Source organism: Cavia porcellus, unplaced genomic scaffold (assembly GCF_034190915.1).
Source record: "Cavia porcellus strain 051 isolate PalLab524CR breed Dunkin Hartley unplaced genomic scaffold, mCavPor4.1 scaffold_1, whole genome shotgun sequence".
Lineage (NCBI taxonomy): Eukaryota > Metazoa > Chordata > Mammalia > Rodentia > Caviidae > Cavia > Cavia porcellus.
The window spans coordinates 188,777,546-188,798,804 of NW_026947484.1; the positions used below are offsets into that span (position 1 = coordinate 188,777,546).

The following is a 21,259-nucleotide window of genomic DNA, read 5'->3' on the forward strand; positions in this document are numbered from 1 at the left end:
AGCAAGGTGGCCAGATGGGGTGAGGTCCTGCGCACCCAAGCCAGGTGGAAGCCAGGCCCAGGAGTGTTCTCTCCCCCTGGCCTTGAGCCCCAGAGGACGTGTGATGTCACCCACCTTTACCTGCCTGTCCTTCTGTCCACAGGGGAACGACGTGAGGATCATCCTTGGCCAGTTTGACCAGCACATGGCGGCAAAAGTGTTCTGTTGTGTAAGTAACACGGGGGTTGTTGCATCTGTGATTCACCAAGTTTCTCCCTGCCTGGTCTTGCCATGCCTGGAGCCTGGGTTTCTGGGGACAGACACTTCTGCTCCTTTCTCCCTCTGTTCAAAAGGCCACCCCAAGGGAGCCAGAACTCAGCCTCCAACCCACAGTGACTGCTGGCAAAGTGTAGGTAGCCCCTGCTCAGCACGCTCAGTCCCACAGTTCGCAGGCACAGAGGGAGATGCCAGACACCAGGCGAACTGGGAGCCATCAAGGCTGCAAGCAGGGCGCAGAGTCTGGAATTTAGGAGGAACTATAACTCTTCATTATCTAACCCTGAGTCCTTTCAGTTATGTGGTGCACGACAAATGACAAAGTATTTCTCATTTAATCTTTTGCACAACGCCATGAGGCAACTGTAAGCACCCCATTTCACAGATGAAGAACTAGAGGCCCAGCACAGGAGCTTTTGTCATGATCTTCTAACTTAGTAACACAGTGAGAGCACTGACCTAGGAATGAAGTCTTAACCTTCTGATGCTCTGTCTCTCCTCCTCCACCCAGTTCAGGACAGCATCCCACAGAATGGCAGCCCCGTTATGTGAGTTATTGCCTCCCAACAGCCTCCTGTTACACTGACATTATTCTGGGTGTAGTCTCTGGGGATGGACCATGGGTCTCTGGTCACTTTCACCTTTATGTCAGTAACTTGGACGAGGTTATAAATAGCCACTGTTGTAGCCAGGGGTTGCAAGGGAACAGATTTAATATAGGGAACATAATTTATAGGATTATTTTATAATATTCACTCAAAGAGTCAAATGCAGAAGAGTGCCAGAGATCTGTCCACACATTGGAGGCCCAAAGAATCCAGCTGAGGGCCTGGGTCCCAGGATGATGTCCCATGTGAGTACAGCTAGAGACCTGGCCCATGGCAATGTTCTCCACAAGTCCAGCTGGAGGCCTAGAGCCCTTGACAATGTCTCATGCAAATCTGTATCAAGGATCTGCACTGGAAAGGCCCAGAAATCAGTGATAGCTAGAAAGTGTGTGCCAGCGGGATCTTGCCAGCAGGCTAAGGGGTCTGCACTAGGGCCAAGAAGTGATGCTCAAAGTGAGGACCAAAGCTCCTCTGAAAAGAACTGAAGCCATCCTCAGCAATAGCAGAGAATCAAGCTCCTCTGGTGATGAGAACAACCAGGCTCCTATCAGGAAAACCAGCGCCACACACTTCCCCAGGAGAACCAACAGCTCACCATCTTGTTACAGGTTGGCCATGAGTTACTACACCTTTCAAAAACTGTAGAAGTCGTGAACTATGTCAGATGGTATGAAAAATCAGAATGGGCTGGAACATTTGGTTAAATCCAAGAAAGTGAAATCTAATGGTTCTAATGAAAGTTACTTTAGAACAAATTGAGCTTCCTACGTTCAAGGTAGTTGAGGCACAGCTGGGGAATGCCATGTGTTGGGAACAAAAGGGAGAGATTTTGGGGGGTCTCAGTCTTCTAACTAAGGTCACCAGTGTGAGTAAAGCTGCCAGGGGACCAAGGTGACCTCAGACTGCAGGTGCACATCAGGGCCGAGTGTCTGTCTGCTCTCCACTGGAAACAGGGTCTCTCCTGTTTGCAAAATTTGCTTTGGGCCATGTGCTGAGGTGGCTTCTGGTGGCTTCTGTGGCTGTGGTTTAGCTGACTGCCTCCCACACAGTGCAGGGCGTTGTCCCTCCTCCCACCCAGCCCCTCTGCTGTTGTTAGAAGCAGGTGCTTCGAGGTGAGGCTTCTTTTAGTGTCTGCATCAGCCCCTCATCAAGGGTCAAGGGCCTGTGTGGGACCCTCAGCTGGGACTTGCTCCCAAGGACACGCAGTCCCATCTGGTTAGGACAGAGCCCCTGAGGAGAGTGTGCTCAGACTTCACCCGGGCCAAGCTGGCAGTGCTGGAGGGGGGGCTGCACAGAGCAGAGACCCCAGGAGTGCCTTTCTGTGCTTCTCATGGCCGCACAGAGACCACCATGGCTTTGCTGTCTAAAGGCAGTGTGTTGCTGTGCACTTGAGACTGCAGCTGCCACACAGTGGGAGGGCGGCCGCTAGCTCGTGCCAGGCCTATTTATATCCCTGTGCCAAAATGTTCGTGTTGGCTCCAGCACATGGTTGGTCTGGTCTCAATTTGCCAACACTCTGAGCCGCATTCCGGTTTCAGCACTGCCAGCTGTGTGTCCTTAGGCAGGTCACTTGACATCTCTGGTCCCAGCTGCCTGGTCTCTAAGGTGGAAGCAGTGATCCCTGCCCTGTTAGCATGGTGGGGTTGTAGTTTTTAAGTACAGCTGCCCAGGGGGGAGCCTTCGTCCAGCTTTTAACTGCTTTGCCAGTGTGGAGTCATCACTCCTCTTGTCGGGAACCTTAATCTTGTGTGGGAAGAGAGGAGGCAAAAGGAAACCTAATCAGAAAAGGAATTTGGATTTTGTTTTAAATATTCCCATCTTGTTGACAACTCATAAGAACCAGCAGTCTTTGAGTCTGAAGAATGGGAATATAGGATACCTGTCAGATGAAGAGCCCATCTGGTGGCCTTGGATCAGACACCTCTGTCTGCCTCTGATGGGGAAATGAAAACCAGGGTGACCAAAGACGCGGGCACATGGTACAGTCACTGAATCTGCACACAGCCGCTTCTCGAGCACCTTCTGTACAGCAGGCACCAGGCTGAGCACAGGAGGTCCAGGGACAGCAGATGGGTCCCGCCTCCAGGAGGCCCTAGCTGGCAGAGGACACAGGCTGGCACCCCAGGACAGGGCCCCTGGCACAGCAATCCCCGCTCCCCCAAACCAGCGGCCCCAGGACGGAGGCTCAGTAGCATCTCCACCTGTTACCTCAGTGGACGATGTGGCCGAGTCCCACCCCCCTGGGCCTGGCGAGCCTGTCACCCGTTCACCCGGCACTGTGGGCCTTTGCTCAGAGGTGTGGCGGGGCCCTGCTTCCCCAGCCCAGCAGAGGTAGAGCAGCAGATTTGTGAGGAGAGGGACGTGAGGGCAGTGAGAAGGGTCAGCACAGACAGGAAGGAACAGAGAGGGATACGCAGTAGGTCTAAAACGCCACGCACAGCTCCGTGGGCAAGGCTGGCATTCGGGCTTCTCCTAGCCCAAGAGCAGGGCTGTGTGTGGCTGTGATGGCGATGTGAATGGAACTGTGCACCCGCAAGAGGAGGAAGGGCCAGGAGGAGCAGCTCTGCTGTCCAGAACCTAGAGGCGCAGGCGCGGCCCATACGGTCTCATGAAACTCTAAGCCAGCCCAGGCCAGGAGGTCTGCGGGCTGTGTGCTGGCACCTAAGGCTGCCCGGCGGGCTTCTTTTTCATTTTTTTCTAAAAAAGTCAGAAGTTATGTTAGAAAAAGTTTCAGCTTGCTGAAACTGACCAATGTACAAACCCGAATGCGTTGCCATTCCCGTGGGTACAGGGCCCGTGGTCCGGACAGTGCTCGTGGGCACGGCAGGTGGGAGAGCCGTGGCAGCAGGGCCAGCTCCTGGCATCACCCAGCTCGGCACCGCCTTCATCCCCCGTGGTCCTCATCCCCAGGGAGAGCATCCCCCTGCTTTTGCCTCTGAGCAGAGGCCCTGGGCCCTGCCCTATACCTTCCCACCCTTGAGTGGCCTCCTCCTAGGAAGCCCCCTAGACTGAGGCTTTACTTTACTGAGGACAGAGGGGAGCTTCAGCAAGGTGTCTTGACTCCTTCTTTTACTAGCTGGGTTGGGCAAAATCTTCAGTCCCTGGGGCCAAGTTTCCTCCTCTGAAAGACAGAGATAATAGCCCAGGAACCACCTCTCTAAGTATCTTAGCCCCTGCCTGATTTTGTTCAATGGAGAATTTGTTAAAGTAATTGAAATAGGAGAATTTTCTGTGTTCTCCAGTTTAAATTGAGGCAACATTATAATACTGGAAAAATGATTATATATAAGGTTGCATTATGAGAAGTACAGTGTTTAGAATGAGGGAGGTGATAGTCTTGTATTGTGGTAGAAGCCTAGACAAGAGGCAGTGTGGCCACTGCTTTGAGAGATTTGAAGTGTTCTTTTATTGAACAATGACTGATCATCATGGCCTTCACAGAGGCATTGGGTGGAGCCTAAGTGAAGGCACAAACCTTCTAGCCCACCCTTGGGAAGGAGGACTCATGCCACAGGTGGCCTTTCTTAGGCAGAAGGGGGTTTGAGCAGTTAGCTTCTGGGACATGGATGGTCTTGGGCACCCCAGCAGCTTTTCTGTAACATGAGGAAGTGGATGGGGCTCGAGTACTGCTGCCAAAATGAGGAGCCAGAGCCACCTGAGCCACACACAGCACCTGCTTGGCCCTCACTGTCCTCTGGCCTCTCACACTGGCCTTGTTCCATACCAAGGGATGCCCTACTAAGACATCAGTTATCCCCACCATGTCCTTTGACAGCCAGAGAGTCCTCTAGAGAGGCACCAAACGCTGGGTTAACTCTGGGTTAAACCGCCCTTCATGGGTTTCTGGCATCTCTACCCACCCACATGTGCTCTGGTCACCATCAAACCCTTGCACCACTGACGGGAACCTGGCATTTCCCTAAAGAGCTGGTATATGTTCTCCTTATTGAGAACGAAAGCTGTGTTAATAATCCTGCTGTCCTTCTCCCTTGGGCCTCCAGGAAGCTCATGGTGAACTATGCAGCTTATTTATATACACTGCCAGAACCTTTGGTCTGCTTGTCTGTCTACTGTTCCCTTTACCTCCAGGCTCCACAGAGTGATTTCTATTATCCCAGGTCCCTAAAAATAGGTTTTTATTTTTACAGTATTGATTATTTTATTATACAAGTTGTTCATAAACTACCTTGGGTCCCTTGAGAGGTGGAGTGGAGGAGACCGAGCCGGGAGAGCAAGTCCTCCTGGGAGAGGAAGCCTGGCCCTGAGGGCATGGCGCACGCCGGGCCTGCGTTCAGTGCCCTCACTGTGCCCCTCCTCTCTTGCAGGCCTATGAAGAGAACATGTTTGGCAGCAAATATCAGTGGATCATCCCCGGCTGGTACGAGCCATCCTGGTGGGAACAGGTGCGCACCGAGGCCAACTCCTCTCGCTGCCTGCGAAGGAACCTGCTGGCAGCCATGGAGGGCTACATCGGTGTGGACTTCGAGCCTCTGAGCTCCAAACAGATCAAGACCATCTCTGGAAAGGTGGGTGCCCTGTGTGCTGTGTTAGCACCTCGTCTCAGCCTCTCTGACCACCTTTTCTGATAATATTGGCAAAAGATGCACAGACAGATATTGTCCTGAAAGTTGCCCTGTGATTCTGAGCAAATCCCTTGACTTTGCTAACTCTCAAGAACCTGTAAGATAGGGACAGCTGGCCCTCTGCTGTGTGTCCCTGTAGGGACATGTGAGGATGGGATGAGGTGAGGATGCTCTCCAGCAGAACTGGTGTCTTTGTTGCTGAGACAAAATACCCGACAGTCCAAGTTAAAGAGGGAAAGGTTTATTTAGCTCACGGTTTGTAGAGGTTTCAGTCCTGGCTCCAAGGCAGGAGGGGTGCATGGCAGAGGGGCAATATCCATGGCAGCAGAAGATAGCAAAAGCAACAAGAGCAAAAAAGGGGGAAATAAGCCTCTTTCTGCCCCCTTTATCTTATCCAGACTGCTGGGATCAGGGCAGTGCCAGTCCAATCAGTGGGCTGATCTAGCAGTCACCCAGCCTGAATCCTATCATCGCACTACGAATCATTCACGAATTCTAGATTCAGCTACCTTGGAAAAAGCCCCATCTAAAAATGCATGAGGATTTGAGGGGACATCTAGACATAAATCATAACACTGAGGTCCTAACTTTTGTGCCACTGACCACAGGGCCCCTGAGGTTCTGCCGGGGACCTGGAATGTCATCCTCAGACCTGGAACGTCCTCTCTGTGTCTGTATACCTCTGTCTCATGCATAATGCTGTCCTGGTGGGGAGGGGAGCCCCTCTGGTCCAAAGCCCAGTACTTCCATTGCAGCTAACTGACCTGGACCTTGAGTTCCCTGGGCTCTGGCCCCTCTTCACTGCCCCAGGGGCCAGGTGGCACAGGACTAATGGCGTATTGCATGGTGTGACCAGTGTGGTACTGGCGCCTTGGTGTTCTCACAGAGCAATTCATGTATCTGCAGTCCCCACACCTGCCATGGGTGTCACTAGTCCCTGGCCTGTTTCTCCTGTAGGACCGTGCATGAATGCATGGCATGTGACTACATTTCACAAGCGCACTGTTTCATCCAGGACGTGGATATTCAGAACTCAGGAGATGATGGCCTGGTGAATGCGGTGACATCCAGGTCTCACTTCTGACCCCCAGCTGAAACCATTCAGCAGGCGCATGATTCTTCCTCTTCTTCAGAGTTAAATTCCCCCACCAGCCCCAGCCCCAGGGTCCTTGTGGACCTGATTTCATTTAAAGAAAAGGCTTCATAGTGAAGTATATACACACACTCATTCATTATTTAACCTCAAATTGGAGCCAGCTTTACACAAATAATTTATTGATTTGTCAAAAAATGGCAAATCATTAGGACACATTTTGTAAACACCTCCTTAGATCATCTTGGCACCTGGTTAGAAAATACTGAAAATAAAAACCCCAATTTCATACCAAAATCAATGCATATATAAAATTTTCAAGGTGTTGAATAATGAACAGAAGTGACTCATCTTATTTTGGTAAATATTATTTTTAATGGTGTCACAGTTTCAATATTATTGGGTCTAGGAGTACTCTGTAGTTTAAGCTAAAAATAGTATAAAATTTGAGGAAAATACAAAAACTAAGAAAAAAATCCATAAAGGCAGACAGTATGCTATGTAAACTGACAGATTGAGGAAGATGAACCATTAAATGACCCAGAGAAAGCTTAATGGAGATGGAACCATGAGGCATCCGAGAAGTTTCTGGAATGTCTTTTCGCGGGCATGGAGCCTTTTTCACAGACAAGAACCACACAAGGTGGAGCAGGACGCAAGGATGCGCCTCAGGAAGAACATTTTTCATGGTATTTCAGGAAGAAACCCTCTGACACTTGTAACGATGTCTCCAAGATCACTGTTTCATTCCTTAATATTTTTATTTGGGGCTAGTGAAGAGGCTGTCCTGTGTGTCAGACACCGTGGGGCCGTTCACTGTTGGTTGACATTTGTTGTTCACATTTGTTGATGTCTTAGTTACTTTTCTCATAGCTGAGATAAAAGATCTGACACCCCAAGTGACAGGAGGAAAGGTTTATTTGGCTCACTGTTTGTGAAGGTTTCAGTCCGTACTCAGCTGGGTCCAAGGCAGGGCGGCACAGCAGAGGGCATCGCAGAGCAGAAACAGCTCATGGCAGCAGAAGACAGCAAGGTCACAAGAGACAGGTGACAACAGACAAGCAGCAGCCCTCTTTCCATCCCCTGTATCTTATCCAGGTTTTAAAATAATATATGCTATTGCAGTACTTTCTTAAATTCAAAATCAATGCCAAAAGCATTGTGATTTTTAAAAATATGGCATTAAAGTCTTTTTATCCTGATTCCTGAGGATAGTTTTTGTCTCCTTAAAATTCTGACCTGAAGTAAGAGTGTTGTTTGACTCCCTGTAGTCCCAGCCCTGAGCAGGCTGTTTGTCAAGCTCCTCCCACTCCCAGCCTGTCCTGCAGGGCTTGGCTTGAGGGAGTGGGCCCAGGGTTATGGTCAGTGTGACGCTGGCTACTGAGTTGATGCCTACAGGTGTGGACCCATGAAGTCACGTGTCTGTGAAGGTAAACATTTGCAGACCAAGGCAAGTGAGTGAGCTCTTACCATCCTCATGTTTACAAGGAGGGAATCCAGAGGGCAGAGGAGGAAGGACACAGCTAAGGTCATTGTGATGGGTTCACTAGCAGGTCTTAAACTAATATGGCTACAGATCCTCACTCCTAGGTCCTGTGCATGTGACTATTTGGAAAGAAACTGTTTTCAGATGCTGTTCACTTAGACTCTAGAGAAGGGATTTCTTTTTTTTTTTTTTTTTTATCTGTACCAGGGATCGAACTCATGACCGCATGCTTGCAAGGCAGGCATTTATGCCACTGAGCTAAATCCCCAGCCCTGAGAGGGGATTTCTGGATAACACAGGTGGCTCTAAACCCAGTGACAGGTGTCTTTGTGAGAGAAAAACAGAGAGAGACTTGACACACAGCAGAGAAGCTCTGCGAATATGAAGGCACAGACTGAAGCAATGTAGCTAGAAGATGAGGAGGGTCCAGGGATGACAGCTAGCAGTAGCAGAGGCAGGAGAGCCTAGGGATGGGCCCTCAGAGCCCCCAGAAGTGGCCAGCCCTGCTGATGCCTGGATCTTGGACTTCTGGCCTCTAAAACTGGGGAACAGTTGTTTTTATTATTTTAAATTGTTTCTCTGGTTGGTGGAATTTGTTGGCGGCCCCTTAAATCTTAACTGGCTCACCAAGCAGGTCAGAGGTGAGTCCAGGACTCCTAAGTCCCAGTTTTATGACCTGTCTACCCTCAGGCTGTGACAGGCTTGAGAGGCTTCCAGGAATCCGTGGCCTCTGAGGCATGCCCCTCCCAGGGCATCCACTTCGGTCCACTCCTCTAGATGCCTGGCTCTCACATCAGGCTGTGCCCAGCTCACTCACCAGCACCAGAAGTGGGTGATGAGAGGACCATGACTCCCTCCAGAAGCTCAAGCTCAGGGCTTTCCCAAACGAGTGTCCAGCATTGGGACAGCAGGGACCTTCCAGCTGTCCCCAGCACACCCAAAGCCCATCTTCCACGCCTCAAGAAAGCACCCCTGGACTCACTCCAGCACCTGCTCTTTCTTCTCCCTGAGGTTCCCCAACACTGCTCCATTCTTGCAAAGTAACCACCGACACTGATGACTGAAAGTGTCAGCTCTCATCTTTCAAAATCCTATTCTGTGTGTTCCCTTCGTGAACATTTACAATTCAGCCTGATTTCTCAGTGACCATCTGCTCCCTGGTAAGGACACTCTTCCCTTAGTTCTGTGTGCTACTGGGACACAGAGCTGGGCCACTGGACCAGATGGTGCTGTCACCAAATCCTGGAACCAGCGGGGATCTCAGAGGGGATCTAGCCCCCATCAAAGTTTCAGGCTCATTCTCTGGAAGTGTTTGAGATGTTGCTGGTTAGAAACATCTACGCCCACCAGTGATCATTTTTGCAACTCAGAAGGATCAGAGGACACACAAACGTGGGAAGCCCTTGGCCTGGGGCCCAGGACCTGCAAACACTGACCCATTTGCACCTGCTGCATGAGTCCCATGGCCAAGGACCCTGCGCTGCTAGGCAGTTCTGGGCTCAAGGGAGAGAAAGCGTACGCTCTAAAAATGCAGGTAACCCAGCTTCATAGCACTGATGACCGTGCCTGTGTCCTTGATGTCGACTTCCCTGAGAGATAGGTAGTTGGGGAGGACACAGGGACAGGAGGAAGGGTTTGGTGGCCTGAGGAGGAACCACTGGCTAGGTCCAAGTTTTGATTCTATCACTTCCCAGCTGACGCAGGCAGAGGGCTGGTTATCTCCACCGATATTCATACCTACCTCTCTTCCTGCTTCCATCCCAGTTACACTACTCTGATTTTAACCAGGTATATTGCCATGCCACTAAAAATGTACATTTCCCAGCATCCCACGCTATGGCTAGGATTCTAATTATGGCCGATGATGCAAAAATCAGAACATAATATGGGGCTCCCAGAAAGGTGCCTTTAAAGGGAGCTCTGGCCCTTTTTCTTCTTTGTCTTGTGTGAAATGGAATGTAGATGGGATTTCTGAAGTTCTAGCAGCCCTTTTGGATCATGAGGTGACCTTGGAAAGGAAACTGCAGTCTACATTGTAAAGCAGAAAGGTAGGAGGAACCTCGGTCTCCATTTACACTATGAGGCTGTCATAGCAGCTCTGCACTGCCTACTGCTGGGTCTCTAACCTAAGAAAGAAATAAACTCATTTAAGTCACTGACAATTTGTTTGATGTTATTGGCACATGAACCCAAGAGCAATACAGTGATTTGGAGCAACTCTTAACTTCTCTGTATTTCTGTCATCTGTAAGATGGGAGTAAGGGTGTCTCTGTCATGGATTTGTAAGTATTGCATGAGGCTGTGCACTAGGAAGTATCTTCCCCCCACACACGACTGGGGCTCAGTAAGTGTTAGAGCTCTTTCCTCATCAGGGTAGCAGTCTGAGGACAGATGGGAAGACTAGTGAAATAGTCTGCAGCCCAAGCTATGTGAGGTGATGAGCAGCAAAAGGGATTAGGATGACTCCTGATTGTTTTTGTTTTATTATTATATTTGTAAGGCAGGATAAATGCATGCGTTGTGGGGAATTGGTGCATACACGGTCACATCTTAACCCTATTACTTTCTCTTCTCCTCACTTTCCTCCAGCCTCACCCATCCCCAGATCCCCCTCCCTTCTCCATGGGTTCTACAGCCCTGTTTCCTATATCTTTTATTTTTCTCTTTAAATTATTTGTACTTCAGGGGCTGGGGATTTAGCTCAGCGGCATAAGCACCTGCCTTGCAAGCAGGCAGTCGTAAGTTTGATCCCTGGTACCGATTAAAAAAAATTATTTGTACTTCAGGTTCCTCATATAAGAGAAACCATGTGATTTGTAATGGTTTGCATCTGATTTATTTTACATAGCATTATCGTTTCAAGGGGCGTCATTTTCCTGCACATGCCTGAAATGGATGCTTTTTTCAATGTTTGTTAACACTTAGGATCGTGCTCCCTTTGGGGAGTGGGTACATGTACATAATGCATCTAAAGTCTTTTTTATCCTCTCCCCTCTCTTCCTGCTCCCTCCAACTCTTGGTTCCCTTCCCATTTACGAAAGCTCTGTCTCCCAGTTCCTATGTCTGTCTTTTATTTTGCTCTTCATTTAGATTTTGAGCTTCTTATATAAGAGAAACTATGTGATTCTTAAGCTTGTGCATCTGATTTTTTTCACTTAATGTTGTGATCACAAGGTGCATCTATTTTCCTAAATGACTCAGGTTTATGCTTCTTTAGGGCCAAGTAGTACTCTGTTGTATACAAATATCAAATTTTCTTCATTTTTATCTGTTAATGGACATAAAGCTTGCTTCCAAGGCTTAGCTCTTACAAGTTCTGCTGTTATAAATATGGGTGTGCATGTATCACTGTAACATGATGTCTTCAGTTCTTTGGGGAAGATACTATAGAAGGAGAATAGATGGGTCAAATGGAATTTCTAGTTCTAGTCTTTTTTAAAGAATTTCCATACTGATTTCCATATGGAAATATACTATTCTACATTCCCAACAATGTTGAAAGCTTCCTTTTTTCTTGCATTTGTTATTACTTGATTTCTTGATGATAGCCACTCTTTCTGGAGTAAGAGGGAATTTCGGTGCTATTTTAATTTGTATTTCTATAATGGCCAGAGATGTTGAACATTTTTTTACACATTTATTGGCCAATTGTACTTCTAAGAAGTTTCAATTCATTTCTGATTTGGTCTATCATTTTGGGGGGGGGACGGAGTTCTAATTTTTTTTAATTTTTATATATTTTTAGATATTAGACCTCTTCTGGAAGAATAGCTAATAAATATTTTTCCCATTCTATTGGTTGTTCTCTTCACATTTTTGGTTGTTTCCTTTGCTGTGTAGAAACTTTTTAATCTGATGTGATCCCATTTATTGATCTTTGTGCTATTCCTTGTGGGACAGGGGTTCGCTTCAGAAAGTCCATGCCTACAGCTATGTCTTCAAGAGTTTTACCTCTTTTATCTTCTAGCGGATTGTTTCTGTTTTAACATTTAGATCTTTGATCCATTTTGATTTGATACATGATAACATATATGGGTCTAGAATCAATTGTCTGCATATAGGTGGCCAGTTTTCCCAGCACCATTTATTAAAGAGGGAGGCTATCTTTCCTCCAGTGATCACATAGCTGAATGTGCCTAGAATGTTTCTGAATCCTCTGTTCTGTTCCATTGACCCAGCCGTCGGTTTTTGTGCCAGTACCATGCTGTTGTTATCACTGTAGCTTTGAAATGTAACCCAAGTCCAGGGTTATGATGCCTCCCACTTTGCTCTTACTGCCCGGGATTGCTTTTGCTACCCTGGGTCTTTTTGGCTTCATATATATTTCAGGATTATTTTCTCTAGTTTGGTGAAGAATGTTGTTGGTACTTTGATTTGGATTGCATTAAATCTGTATATAAGTTTGAAGTATGACCATTTTGACAATGTTGGTTCTACCTATCCAGCAAAGGGGGAGGATATCTTTCTATTTTATGATATCTTATTCAGCTTCCATTTTCAGAGTATTATATTTTTCATTGTAGAGGTCTTCCTGAGACATTTTTGTTCATTTCAGTTGCCTACTGATTAGGTTAATTACTGAGTATATAAGTTTTCTTGGTGCAGTTGTAAGCAGTATTGTTTTCTTAATTTCTTTTTCAGAGAGTTAATTATTGGTGTACAGAAACACTGATGATTTTTGTGTATTGATTTTGTATCCTGATACTCTATTGAATTTATTAATTCTAGGGCTAATTGGTAAAAATTTAGGGGGCTTCCGTGTAGAATAATTGGTAATTTGACTTTTTCCTTTCCTATACATATCCCTTTTATTTATTTCTCTTTTCTGATTGCTTTGGCTAACATTTTGAGAACTGTACTGAATAGAAGTAGAGACAGTGGATATATTTGATTTGTCCCTGAATTTATAGGGAAGTCATTCATCATCTCCCTACTTAATATGATGTTGGTAATAGACTTGTTATATATATTATGGCTTTTCTCGGGTTGAGATAAGTTCCTTCTATACCTATGTTCTTTAGGATTTTTATCATGAGTGGATATTTGATTTTTCCAAAAGCTTTTTCTTTGTCTATTGAGATGCTTGTGTGATTTTTGTCCTTTCTTCTGTTTATGTGATATATTACAATTATTGGCTTGCATGTGTTAAACCATCCTTGTATCCCTGAGATTGGTTATGATTATGATCCTTTGGATAATTGGTTGCATTCTGTTTGCCAGAACCTTATTGAGGATTTTCTGCATCTATGTTCATTACAGAGATTGACCTATATTTCTCTGTTTTTGGCAGACCCTTTGTCTGGTTTTGGAATCAGGGTAATGCTAGCTTCCAGGAATGACTGCGAGTACTCCTTCTCTTTCAAATTCATTAGAGTTTGAGACTTGTAATAGATCTTCCTTGAAGTTCTTATAGAATTCAGTAGTGAATTCTTCAAGCTCTATTAGTAGGTTTTCCATTACTGTTTTATTTTAATTGTCAGTTACTGGATTATATCTTCTTGATTCATTTTTGGAATTCACATGAATCTTGGGAATCTATCATTTTCTTCTGAATTCTCTGAGTTACTACCTTTTATTTTGCTTTGAGACAGAGCCTCACTATATACTTCAGGTTGGCCTTTAACTCGCTGTAATCCAGGCAGGCCTCAAACTGGTGGTGATGCTCCTCCGTTACCCTCCCAATAGCTAATGAAGGCAACGCCCTCAGAGGGCACTTATATGTTGTCAGAAAGTTTACTAATAATCTTCTGAATTTCAGTGGTATCCATTGTGATTTTACTTGTTTTATTTCTAATTGCATGGATTTGGGTCTTCTCTTTCTTTTGTGGGGTAAGATTACCTATTTTGTTTATTTTTTCAGTGAACCAGCTCTTTGATTCATTGATTCCTTGTATTTAGTCTCATACTTACAGATTCCTTTCTTGTGCTAGCTTTGGATTTGGATTGTTCTTGTTTTTCTAGGATGTTGAGGTACATCACTAGATTATTTATTTGAGATCACTCTGTTTTTATGATCTGGGCATTCACAGCTACAAACTTTCCCCTTAGGACTGTTTTCATTATGTCCTGTAAGTTCTAGTGTGTTGTGCTAGAATTTTGACTGGATTTTAGAAACTTTCTAATTTCTGCCTTGATATCTCCTATGGCACATTCATTATTGAAAAGAGCATTATTTAATTTCCAGCCAAGACTATTGTTAAATGCATGAAAATTAAACAATACTCTTTTAACATTGATTTCTAGTTTCATTGCATTGTGATTTGAAAATATGCATAATTTTGATTAGTTGCCATTTAATTAAGCATACTTTACAGACTAGTGTGTGGTCTGTTTTGGAGAAGGTTCCATATGTTACTGAGAAGAATGTGTATTCTGCTATTCTGTGGAATGCTCTATAGATATTAATTAAGTCCATTTATTCAAAGGTTTGGTTCAACTCTGATATTTCTTTGTTGATTTTTGTTTAGTAGATCTATTTGTGGTAGTAGGGTACTGAGGTCCCCTATTATAATTGTATTGATGCTTATATGATTTTTTATATCTATTAGTGTTTGTTTTATAAAATTGAGTACACTGTGGTTTGGTGTATAAGTCTTTATAATTGCTTCCTCTTTCTGTTGAATAATTCCATTAACTAATATGTAATGTCTTTCTTTGCCTCTTTTAATCAGCTTTGGATTGAAATCCACTTTATCTTAAAACAGCTTATCTACTCCCACTTATTTTAGGGGTTTTTGTTCCATGGAATATTGTTGTCTAGCTTTTGACTTTATTCATGAATTTCTTTTTGGATTAAATGTGTTTCTCATATAAAGTATATCATTGGATTTACTTCTTGATCCAGGCTGTCTTTCAATTGGGGAATTAAGATTAAGATTATGGTAGTTATTAATGAAAGATACTGATTTATTCCACTCACTTCTTTATTTTTTTCTTGCTGATTTCCTTTCCTTTTCTCTGCTTCTACTTACATGTTCACCCGCCTGGTGTATTGATTTTATTAGACTATTTGGCATTGTTGACTTCATTTTCTCTTTCAAAGATACCTTTGAAAGTTTTTTTGTAGTATTGACTTGGTGGTAACAAATTTACTAAGGTGTTCTTTGTCATAGATTGACCTTATTTCTCAATCCATTTTGAAAGATAGCTTTGTAGGATATAACAGTTGGGGTTGTACGTTGTTTTCTTTTAGGGCCTGAAACACTTCCCTTCAGAATTTTCTAGCCTTTATGATTTATGCTGAGAAGTCTTCTATCATTCTAGTAGTTCTAATTTATTAGTGATTTGTTGCTTTCCTCTAATAGCTTTTAAGATTCTGATATTGTTTTGGATTTCTGGGATTTTTACCATGTCGCGGAGAATTTCTTTCCTGTTTATGGCTACTTGGAGTACTATATGCCTTACTTGTTTCTACATGTAATTTTTCCCGATGTTTGGAAAGTTTTCTGCTATAATTTCTGTAAGTAGATTTTTGTGTCATTTATGCTGTCTTCTGATTTTTCACTAATTCCAGTTAATCATATTAGTGTTCTTTGCATCATCTAGCAGCTGTTGGATCCTTTTTTCATATTTTCTTGTTTTCAAGGAATCTGAGTAATTGTTCAATAACATCAGCTCTGTCTTCTAATTCTGACATTCTGTCTTTACACTGGTTTCTTCTGCTGCCCATACTTTCAGAATTTTTAAACTCCTGGATTTCTACTTCGTACTTTTTCATGGACTCAAATTCTTTGCTAAACTTGTCTTTCATGTCTTGTACTATTTTGTTTAGCTCATCTAATTTTTATTAGTATTTTCTGTAAGCTTACTGGCTGGTTATTAAAGTCCAGTTTCTGCTTAGGTATATTTTCTTTAAGCTTAGTGAACACATTATTGGTCTATTTCTTAATACCCTCTTTATAATTTCAAAAGAAAACCCAAACTCCAAAAAGCCAATGAATGAAAAAAAGTTCCTCTATATCTTCATTTAATGAGTGGTTTCTTTCCAGGATCTGCAAGCTTAGACTCCAGCAAGTCATAGTTTTTTCCACCTAGCTTTACAGCCTGTGGATTTGTGAGGTACTTTCCTGACCCAGAGACCCCTCTATCCGTGCACCCCAGTCTGTGGCAACCATCTAAGCCAAGTGTGTCCTTTGTAGATGGGGAAAGCAATCAGACTACTGATCTCTGCTGGATGTAGGCAGTGGAGGGGAGTCTCAAACAGACTGTTAGACTTAATGCCAACATGTTCAGATCCAGCTGCTTCTCAGAACCACACTTGCTGGGTCTGGCTTCTCACCATGGAAGGTGGAGTCCCATGTCCTTCTTGACCTGAGCTTGAATTTCTCGGTGGCTAACTGCCCACACCCTCTCTGTGGCTGTTCCTTGTAGCCGTCTTTCACTAAGTCACTATAGTAGGGTAACAGTGGAGACCCTGAAACGAAGTCTTTCCTGTGACTAGGTCTGAAACAGTCTTCTATTCCCGAAAAGGCTCTAGATTAAACCCTTTCCAAGCTGGCATTGTTGCACTAGATTTCTCCAAATTTGGTTTGATATAAAGGAGACAATGCCAGAGTAAATCACTGTACTGGTTTTGCACTGCTGGTCTAGTCTATTCTTTCTCCCTGGAGCTGTGGTTTACTTTCTATCCAAGGGTATTTGCTTCAGCTCTAATAAGGTTGATTGGTTGGTCAGTGCCTCCACTACCCTGTGCTGAGGGGAATCAAAATGCAGAGTGGGCTTGGAGTTGACAGTGGTCAAAGCCAAGGTGTGCAGTCCACAGGCTTTGAATTTATCCTTCTTTATGGCAGAATAGTGCTCCATTGTGTGTATGTTTCTTTATCCATTTCTTTATCCATTTTTCTGTTGTTGGGCATCCAGGTTGCTTCAAAGATTCATCTGTTGTGGGCTTTTTTTGTTGTGTTGCTTTTTTTGCAAGCAATTTTTTTTAATTTAAGAACTTCTAGGTAACTACCATAAAGGTCAAAGTTTCCAGAAACTTGGTACTTTTTAATTTAACCAGAAACCCTGAACCCATGGCTTTTATGCTGTATCCCAAAGAGTCCCTACCATCAGTATCAGCCATTCTCTTGACTTCCTTCAATATACAGATGCCTGCTGTTGAGCTTTATGTAAACCAAGCCATGCAATGTATACTCTTTGTGGGTTTTCTTCTTTCATGTTATGTTTGTGATTTTCATTGATATAGATATGGTTTTATTTTGGTCCTATGGTATTTTTCTGCTGCACGTAACAGTTCATCCATTCTACCTTAGCAGACATTTGGATTGCTTAGTTTGAAGCTATTCTGCATGTGCTGCTGTGAACACTATTGCATTTTGAAATCTCTTTTCTGTACTACCATAAGTGTTCTGCTCTGTCCAGCTGCTTCTTGTAGTATCTTTAGGTTGGATTAGTCATTCTGGTAATTATTCAGTTCATCCTCAAATAGCTCCCATCTTCTACCCTGTGCTACAGTTTTCTCAGTCTGATTTTGTTTGTTACAAGATCACAGTAGGGCAAAAACACAGGTGAAAGTTAACAATTTTCTTCTTTTTATTCATGGTTAGTTTAAAATGTTGGTGTTTTCTGTCTTTAGTTATTGGTGATGTCAAGAGTTCATATAAGATTTTTATAGCTATAATGATATTTAATATACTTTAGGAGATTTGGGTAGGCTCCTTTAATACAGCTTCCAGTATCATCAGCTACTTTGAACTATAAATGAGTGTTTAATGAACAGAAATTCTGTATTTTAATGGGCTGTACCTCAAGACCATGAAGGTATTTTTATACTTTCTCTTTTACAAGGTTTATAATTTTATCTTTTATATTTAGATCTATAACCAACCTAAAATTAATTTTGTGCATGGTGCAAGATAAGGATCAGGAATCTTTTTCTTTTCTTTTTCATGGCTATTATCTAATTGACTCAGGATATTTACTGAAAGCTCCACGTACTATTATATCACTTTTGTCATACATCAAGTAACTGTATATATTTGGTTCTGTTTATAAATTTAATTCCTCTTCCATTTGTTTGTGTTTCACCCAAGCATCTTAACTGTCCCTAGCTTTGTGATGAGTCTAGGTAAGTAGTAACTGAGTTCTCCACCTTAGTTCTTCTAGAGATTGTGTGTCCTTATTTCTTTTCATTCTGTATACATTTTCAAATCAGGTTGTCATTTATGCATCATACAGACCAACCTGTTCTTATTTCTATTGCAATTTTTGCTGAACTTGTAAGACAGTTTTGAGAAAACTGACATCTTAGGGGCATATTCTTCCATCCCATCAAGTTTAGGGCTCCCTGCATTTACTTAGGTCTTCCTCAATTGCTCCCAAAAATATTTTACAATATCCTGGGTAAAATTCTTCCGCATACTCTGTTTGATTTATTTCTATGTATTTGATGTATTTTGATGAGTATTTCGTGTACACAATACTCTTGGTGCATACCAGGAATGGAATGTCTGACTCATAAGGTGAGCATATGTTCAACATTAGCAGATCCTGCCAAGCATCTTTCTAAAGTGGTTACACCAATTCACACACCCACCAGCAATGAGCAAATCTTTCTCTTGGTCACATGTCCACCAACATTTGGTGTTCTGAGCTTTTAATTTTATCCAGTCTAGTGGGTGTGTAATGGTATCTTATTTTAGTTTTAATTTGCATTTCCTTGATAACTGATGAAGTTAGGTGTGCTTTTAGATTTTCATTGGTCTTTTTGCTGACCTCTTTTGTAATGCTTATTAACTTTTTTGCCATTTTTTCTGTTGGACTTTCTGCCTACTTCTTGTTGATTTATTTTTCCCACGCAAGAGTGGGCCTGAATGTGGAAGTTCTTTTTATATTCTAGATATAAATCCTTTGACAATTTTATGCCCTACTTTTATCTTCTCCCATTCTATGGCTTATCTTTTAACTCTCTTGATATATTTTGTTGAAAAAAATTTATTTTAATATAATCTAATTCATTACACTCTGTATGATTAGTATATTTGTGACATATTTAGGTCTTTTTATTATTAAAGAGAAAGAAACAAAAAACAGGAAAAAAGGATAGAAATAATACAGAATTGCAGAAAAATAAACAGTAAGAAATCACTAGTTGATAAGTTACATATTGTCGTCTTCGAAATAGTTGTTCAGGTTACTAAATTAAAGCATACAAAGTGACATTCAAATAGTGACACTGCCAACAGTTCTGCTCAATGATCCAACAAAACCTTAGTAACATGGTTATCAGTTCTACACACTTGTTTTTTATCTTAAAGAGGGGTAAGATTAAACATATCAAAACAGAACAAAACAGTTCATAAAGAAACAATTTAAAGAAATATAAATTTCAAAGCAAGTCCACTGGAGATCTTCATTATCTTATCTTTTTGTCTCTAGTTTTCTTCCAAATAGTTGTCCGCATCTTCACCCACATTGAATACATACTGCATATGATGGAACTAATCAAATCATTACAGGATGATGAAGGCTTTTTAGGTCTTCAAGACCTGACATTGGGGAAGTCAATAATGACTACCATGATGTCTCTCATTCTCTTCGTAGTAGCTGTCCTTATCTTTATGTATGCTGAAATTGAACTTAAGAGACTAGACTAATATCACTCTGAACAGTGAATAATAGTATTGCTAGATTTTATATCACAATGTTACAGAATTAGCATTGGGTTTCTTACTGTCTCTTCTTCAGAATATCTGTTCGTTAAATAGTGCATTATATAATCTGTTCCCATAAATAGTTTAAAATATTCTTCCCATGTGTGAATTTCTACATGTATATCTATCCTCTCTGTATTATAGGAAAAAACAGATCATAAGACAACAAAACAAATTCCTAGAAAAACATGCAATGAGAAAGACATATAAGACCACAATATTAGGTGATCTACAGTAGTTACTATGCTTTCTCTTGTTATTTTCAATAGACTTGTCCACATCATCAGGCTTAATATAGTTAAGCATAGTGTTACATAGCTATTTTTATAAAAACACAACTTTGAAGACATTGTAGGACTTGAGAGTAGTTAATAATCAAAACCAGTATGGATATCTTTTACATCTTGTGATCTTAAGAGTAGTTGCCTCTACTTTTAGACTTGATACTATCAAGCATATCAAATTCAAATAAAATCAGCCAAGGCAAAATCGCAGTCTAACAAACCAGCTTCAAATAAGATCAGTCATAGTAAGACAATGTAAGTAATACAGGATTTCAGTTTAGTTAATAGGAAATTAAGGATAGTTACCATGGTGTAACCTGCTATTTTGGGGTTAGATGTCTGTGTCCTCAAATCTGATATGAGTGGACAGACCAGAACAAAATAAATCAAACTAAACAGAGTGATAAGACTACTGTGACTTTTAAATCATGATACACTATTAACAATGACCTCTGCCTTCCCTTTTTTAGGCTGTTTTTCACCTTTTCCCTTCTCAGGATGGTTTGTATATTTTGGGTCCCACTAGCTCCTTTAGTTTTTAGATTAGGGGGCCAGCCTGTTGTCTATCTGAGTGTTGCTGAACCTTTTTTACCCCTGAGCTTGATCTTGAGCTGTACTCCTTTACTTAATAAAGTCATAGGGTTTTCCTTCCTTCCAGCTGTGTAGTTCTACACTGCCCAAAAGTGTCATAGCTTTCCAACCTACCTGCAGCTGCTGGATGAGTTGTCCCTATTTCTCTCTGGTTTCCTGTCACATATAACTTTGCTTTTTCATCTTTGACTTTCAGTTTATTAACCCTCCTTCAAGTTGAGTGTATTTCCTATTCAAAGCATCTCGATGGAGCCTGCCTCCTAATCTACTCTGCCTGCTTTTTTTATTTTAGTGTATCAAGGCTATCTATATTAAAGATTATAGCTTACTGTCTCTGCCTCATGTCTGCTATTCTATTTTACTGCTATAATTTGTCCACTTTACTCCTTCATTCCACTGTCTGCCCCGTTCATTGAGGCCTCTCTGCCACTGTTGCTGGAATCTTGGTATTTTTTCCTCTCTCTCTCTCTGGAATGTCCTTCAGTATTTTTTGTAAGGTTGAGTTGGTGGCCATGAACTCCCACAGTTCCTCCTTGCCTTGGAAGCATCTTATTTCTCCATGAATTTTGAAAGAGAGTTTTCCTGGGTACATCAGTCTTGATTGCAGATTATTTTCTTTCAGAGCTTAGACTATTTCTCCCCCAGGCTCTTCCCGATTTGAGACTTTGTGTTGATAAGTCTGTTGTTATTGTGATAATTTTTCCA

The 21,259-nt window shown here is 42.6% G+C and overlaps 1 protein-coding gene across 1 annotated transcript in view; it reads left to right on the forward strand.

Annotated features, from left to right (window-relative positions):
• The window catches only part of Gabbr2 (gamma-aminobutyric acid type B receptor subunit 2), a 355,790-nt gene that overhangs the window by 194,687 nt on the left and 139,844 nt on the right, over nucleotides 1-21,259 (forward strand). The window contains exons 5-6 of the mRNA XM_063224805.1: nucleotides 143-208; nucleotides 5,189-5,389. Of these exons, the coding sequence (XP_063080875.1) occupies nucleotides 143-208; nucleotides 5,189-5,389 (267 nt within the window). The remainder of the gene's footprint in view (nucleotides 1-142; nucleotides 209-5,188; nucleotides 5,390-21,259) is intronic.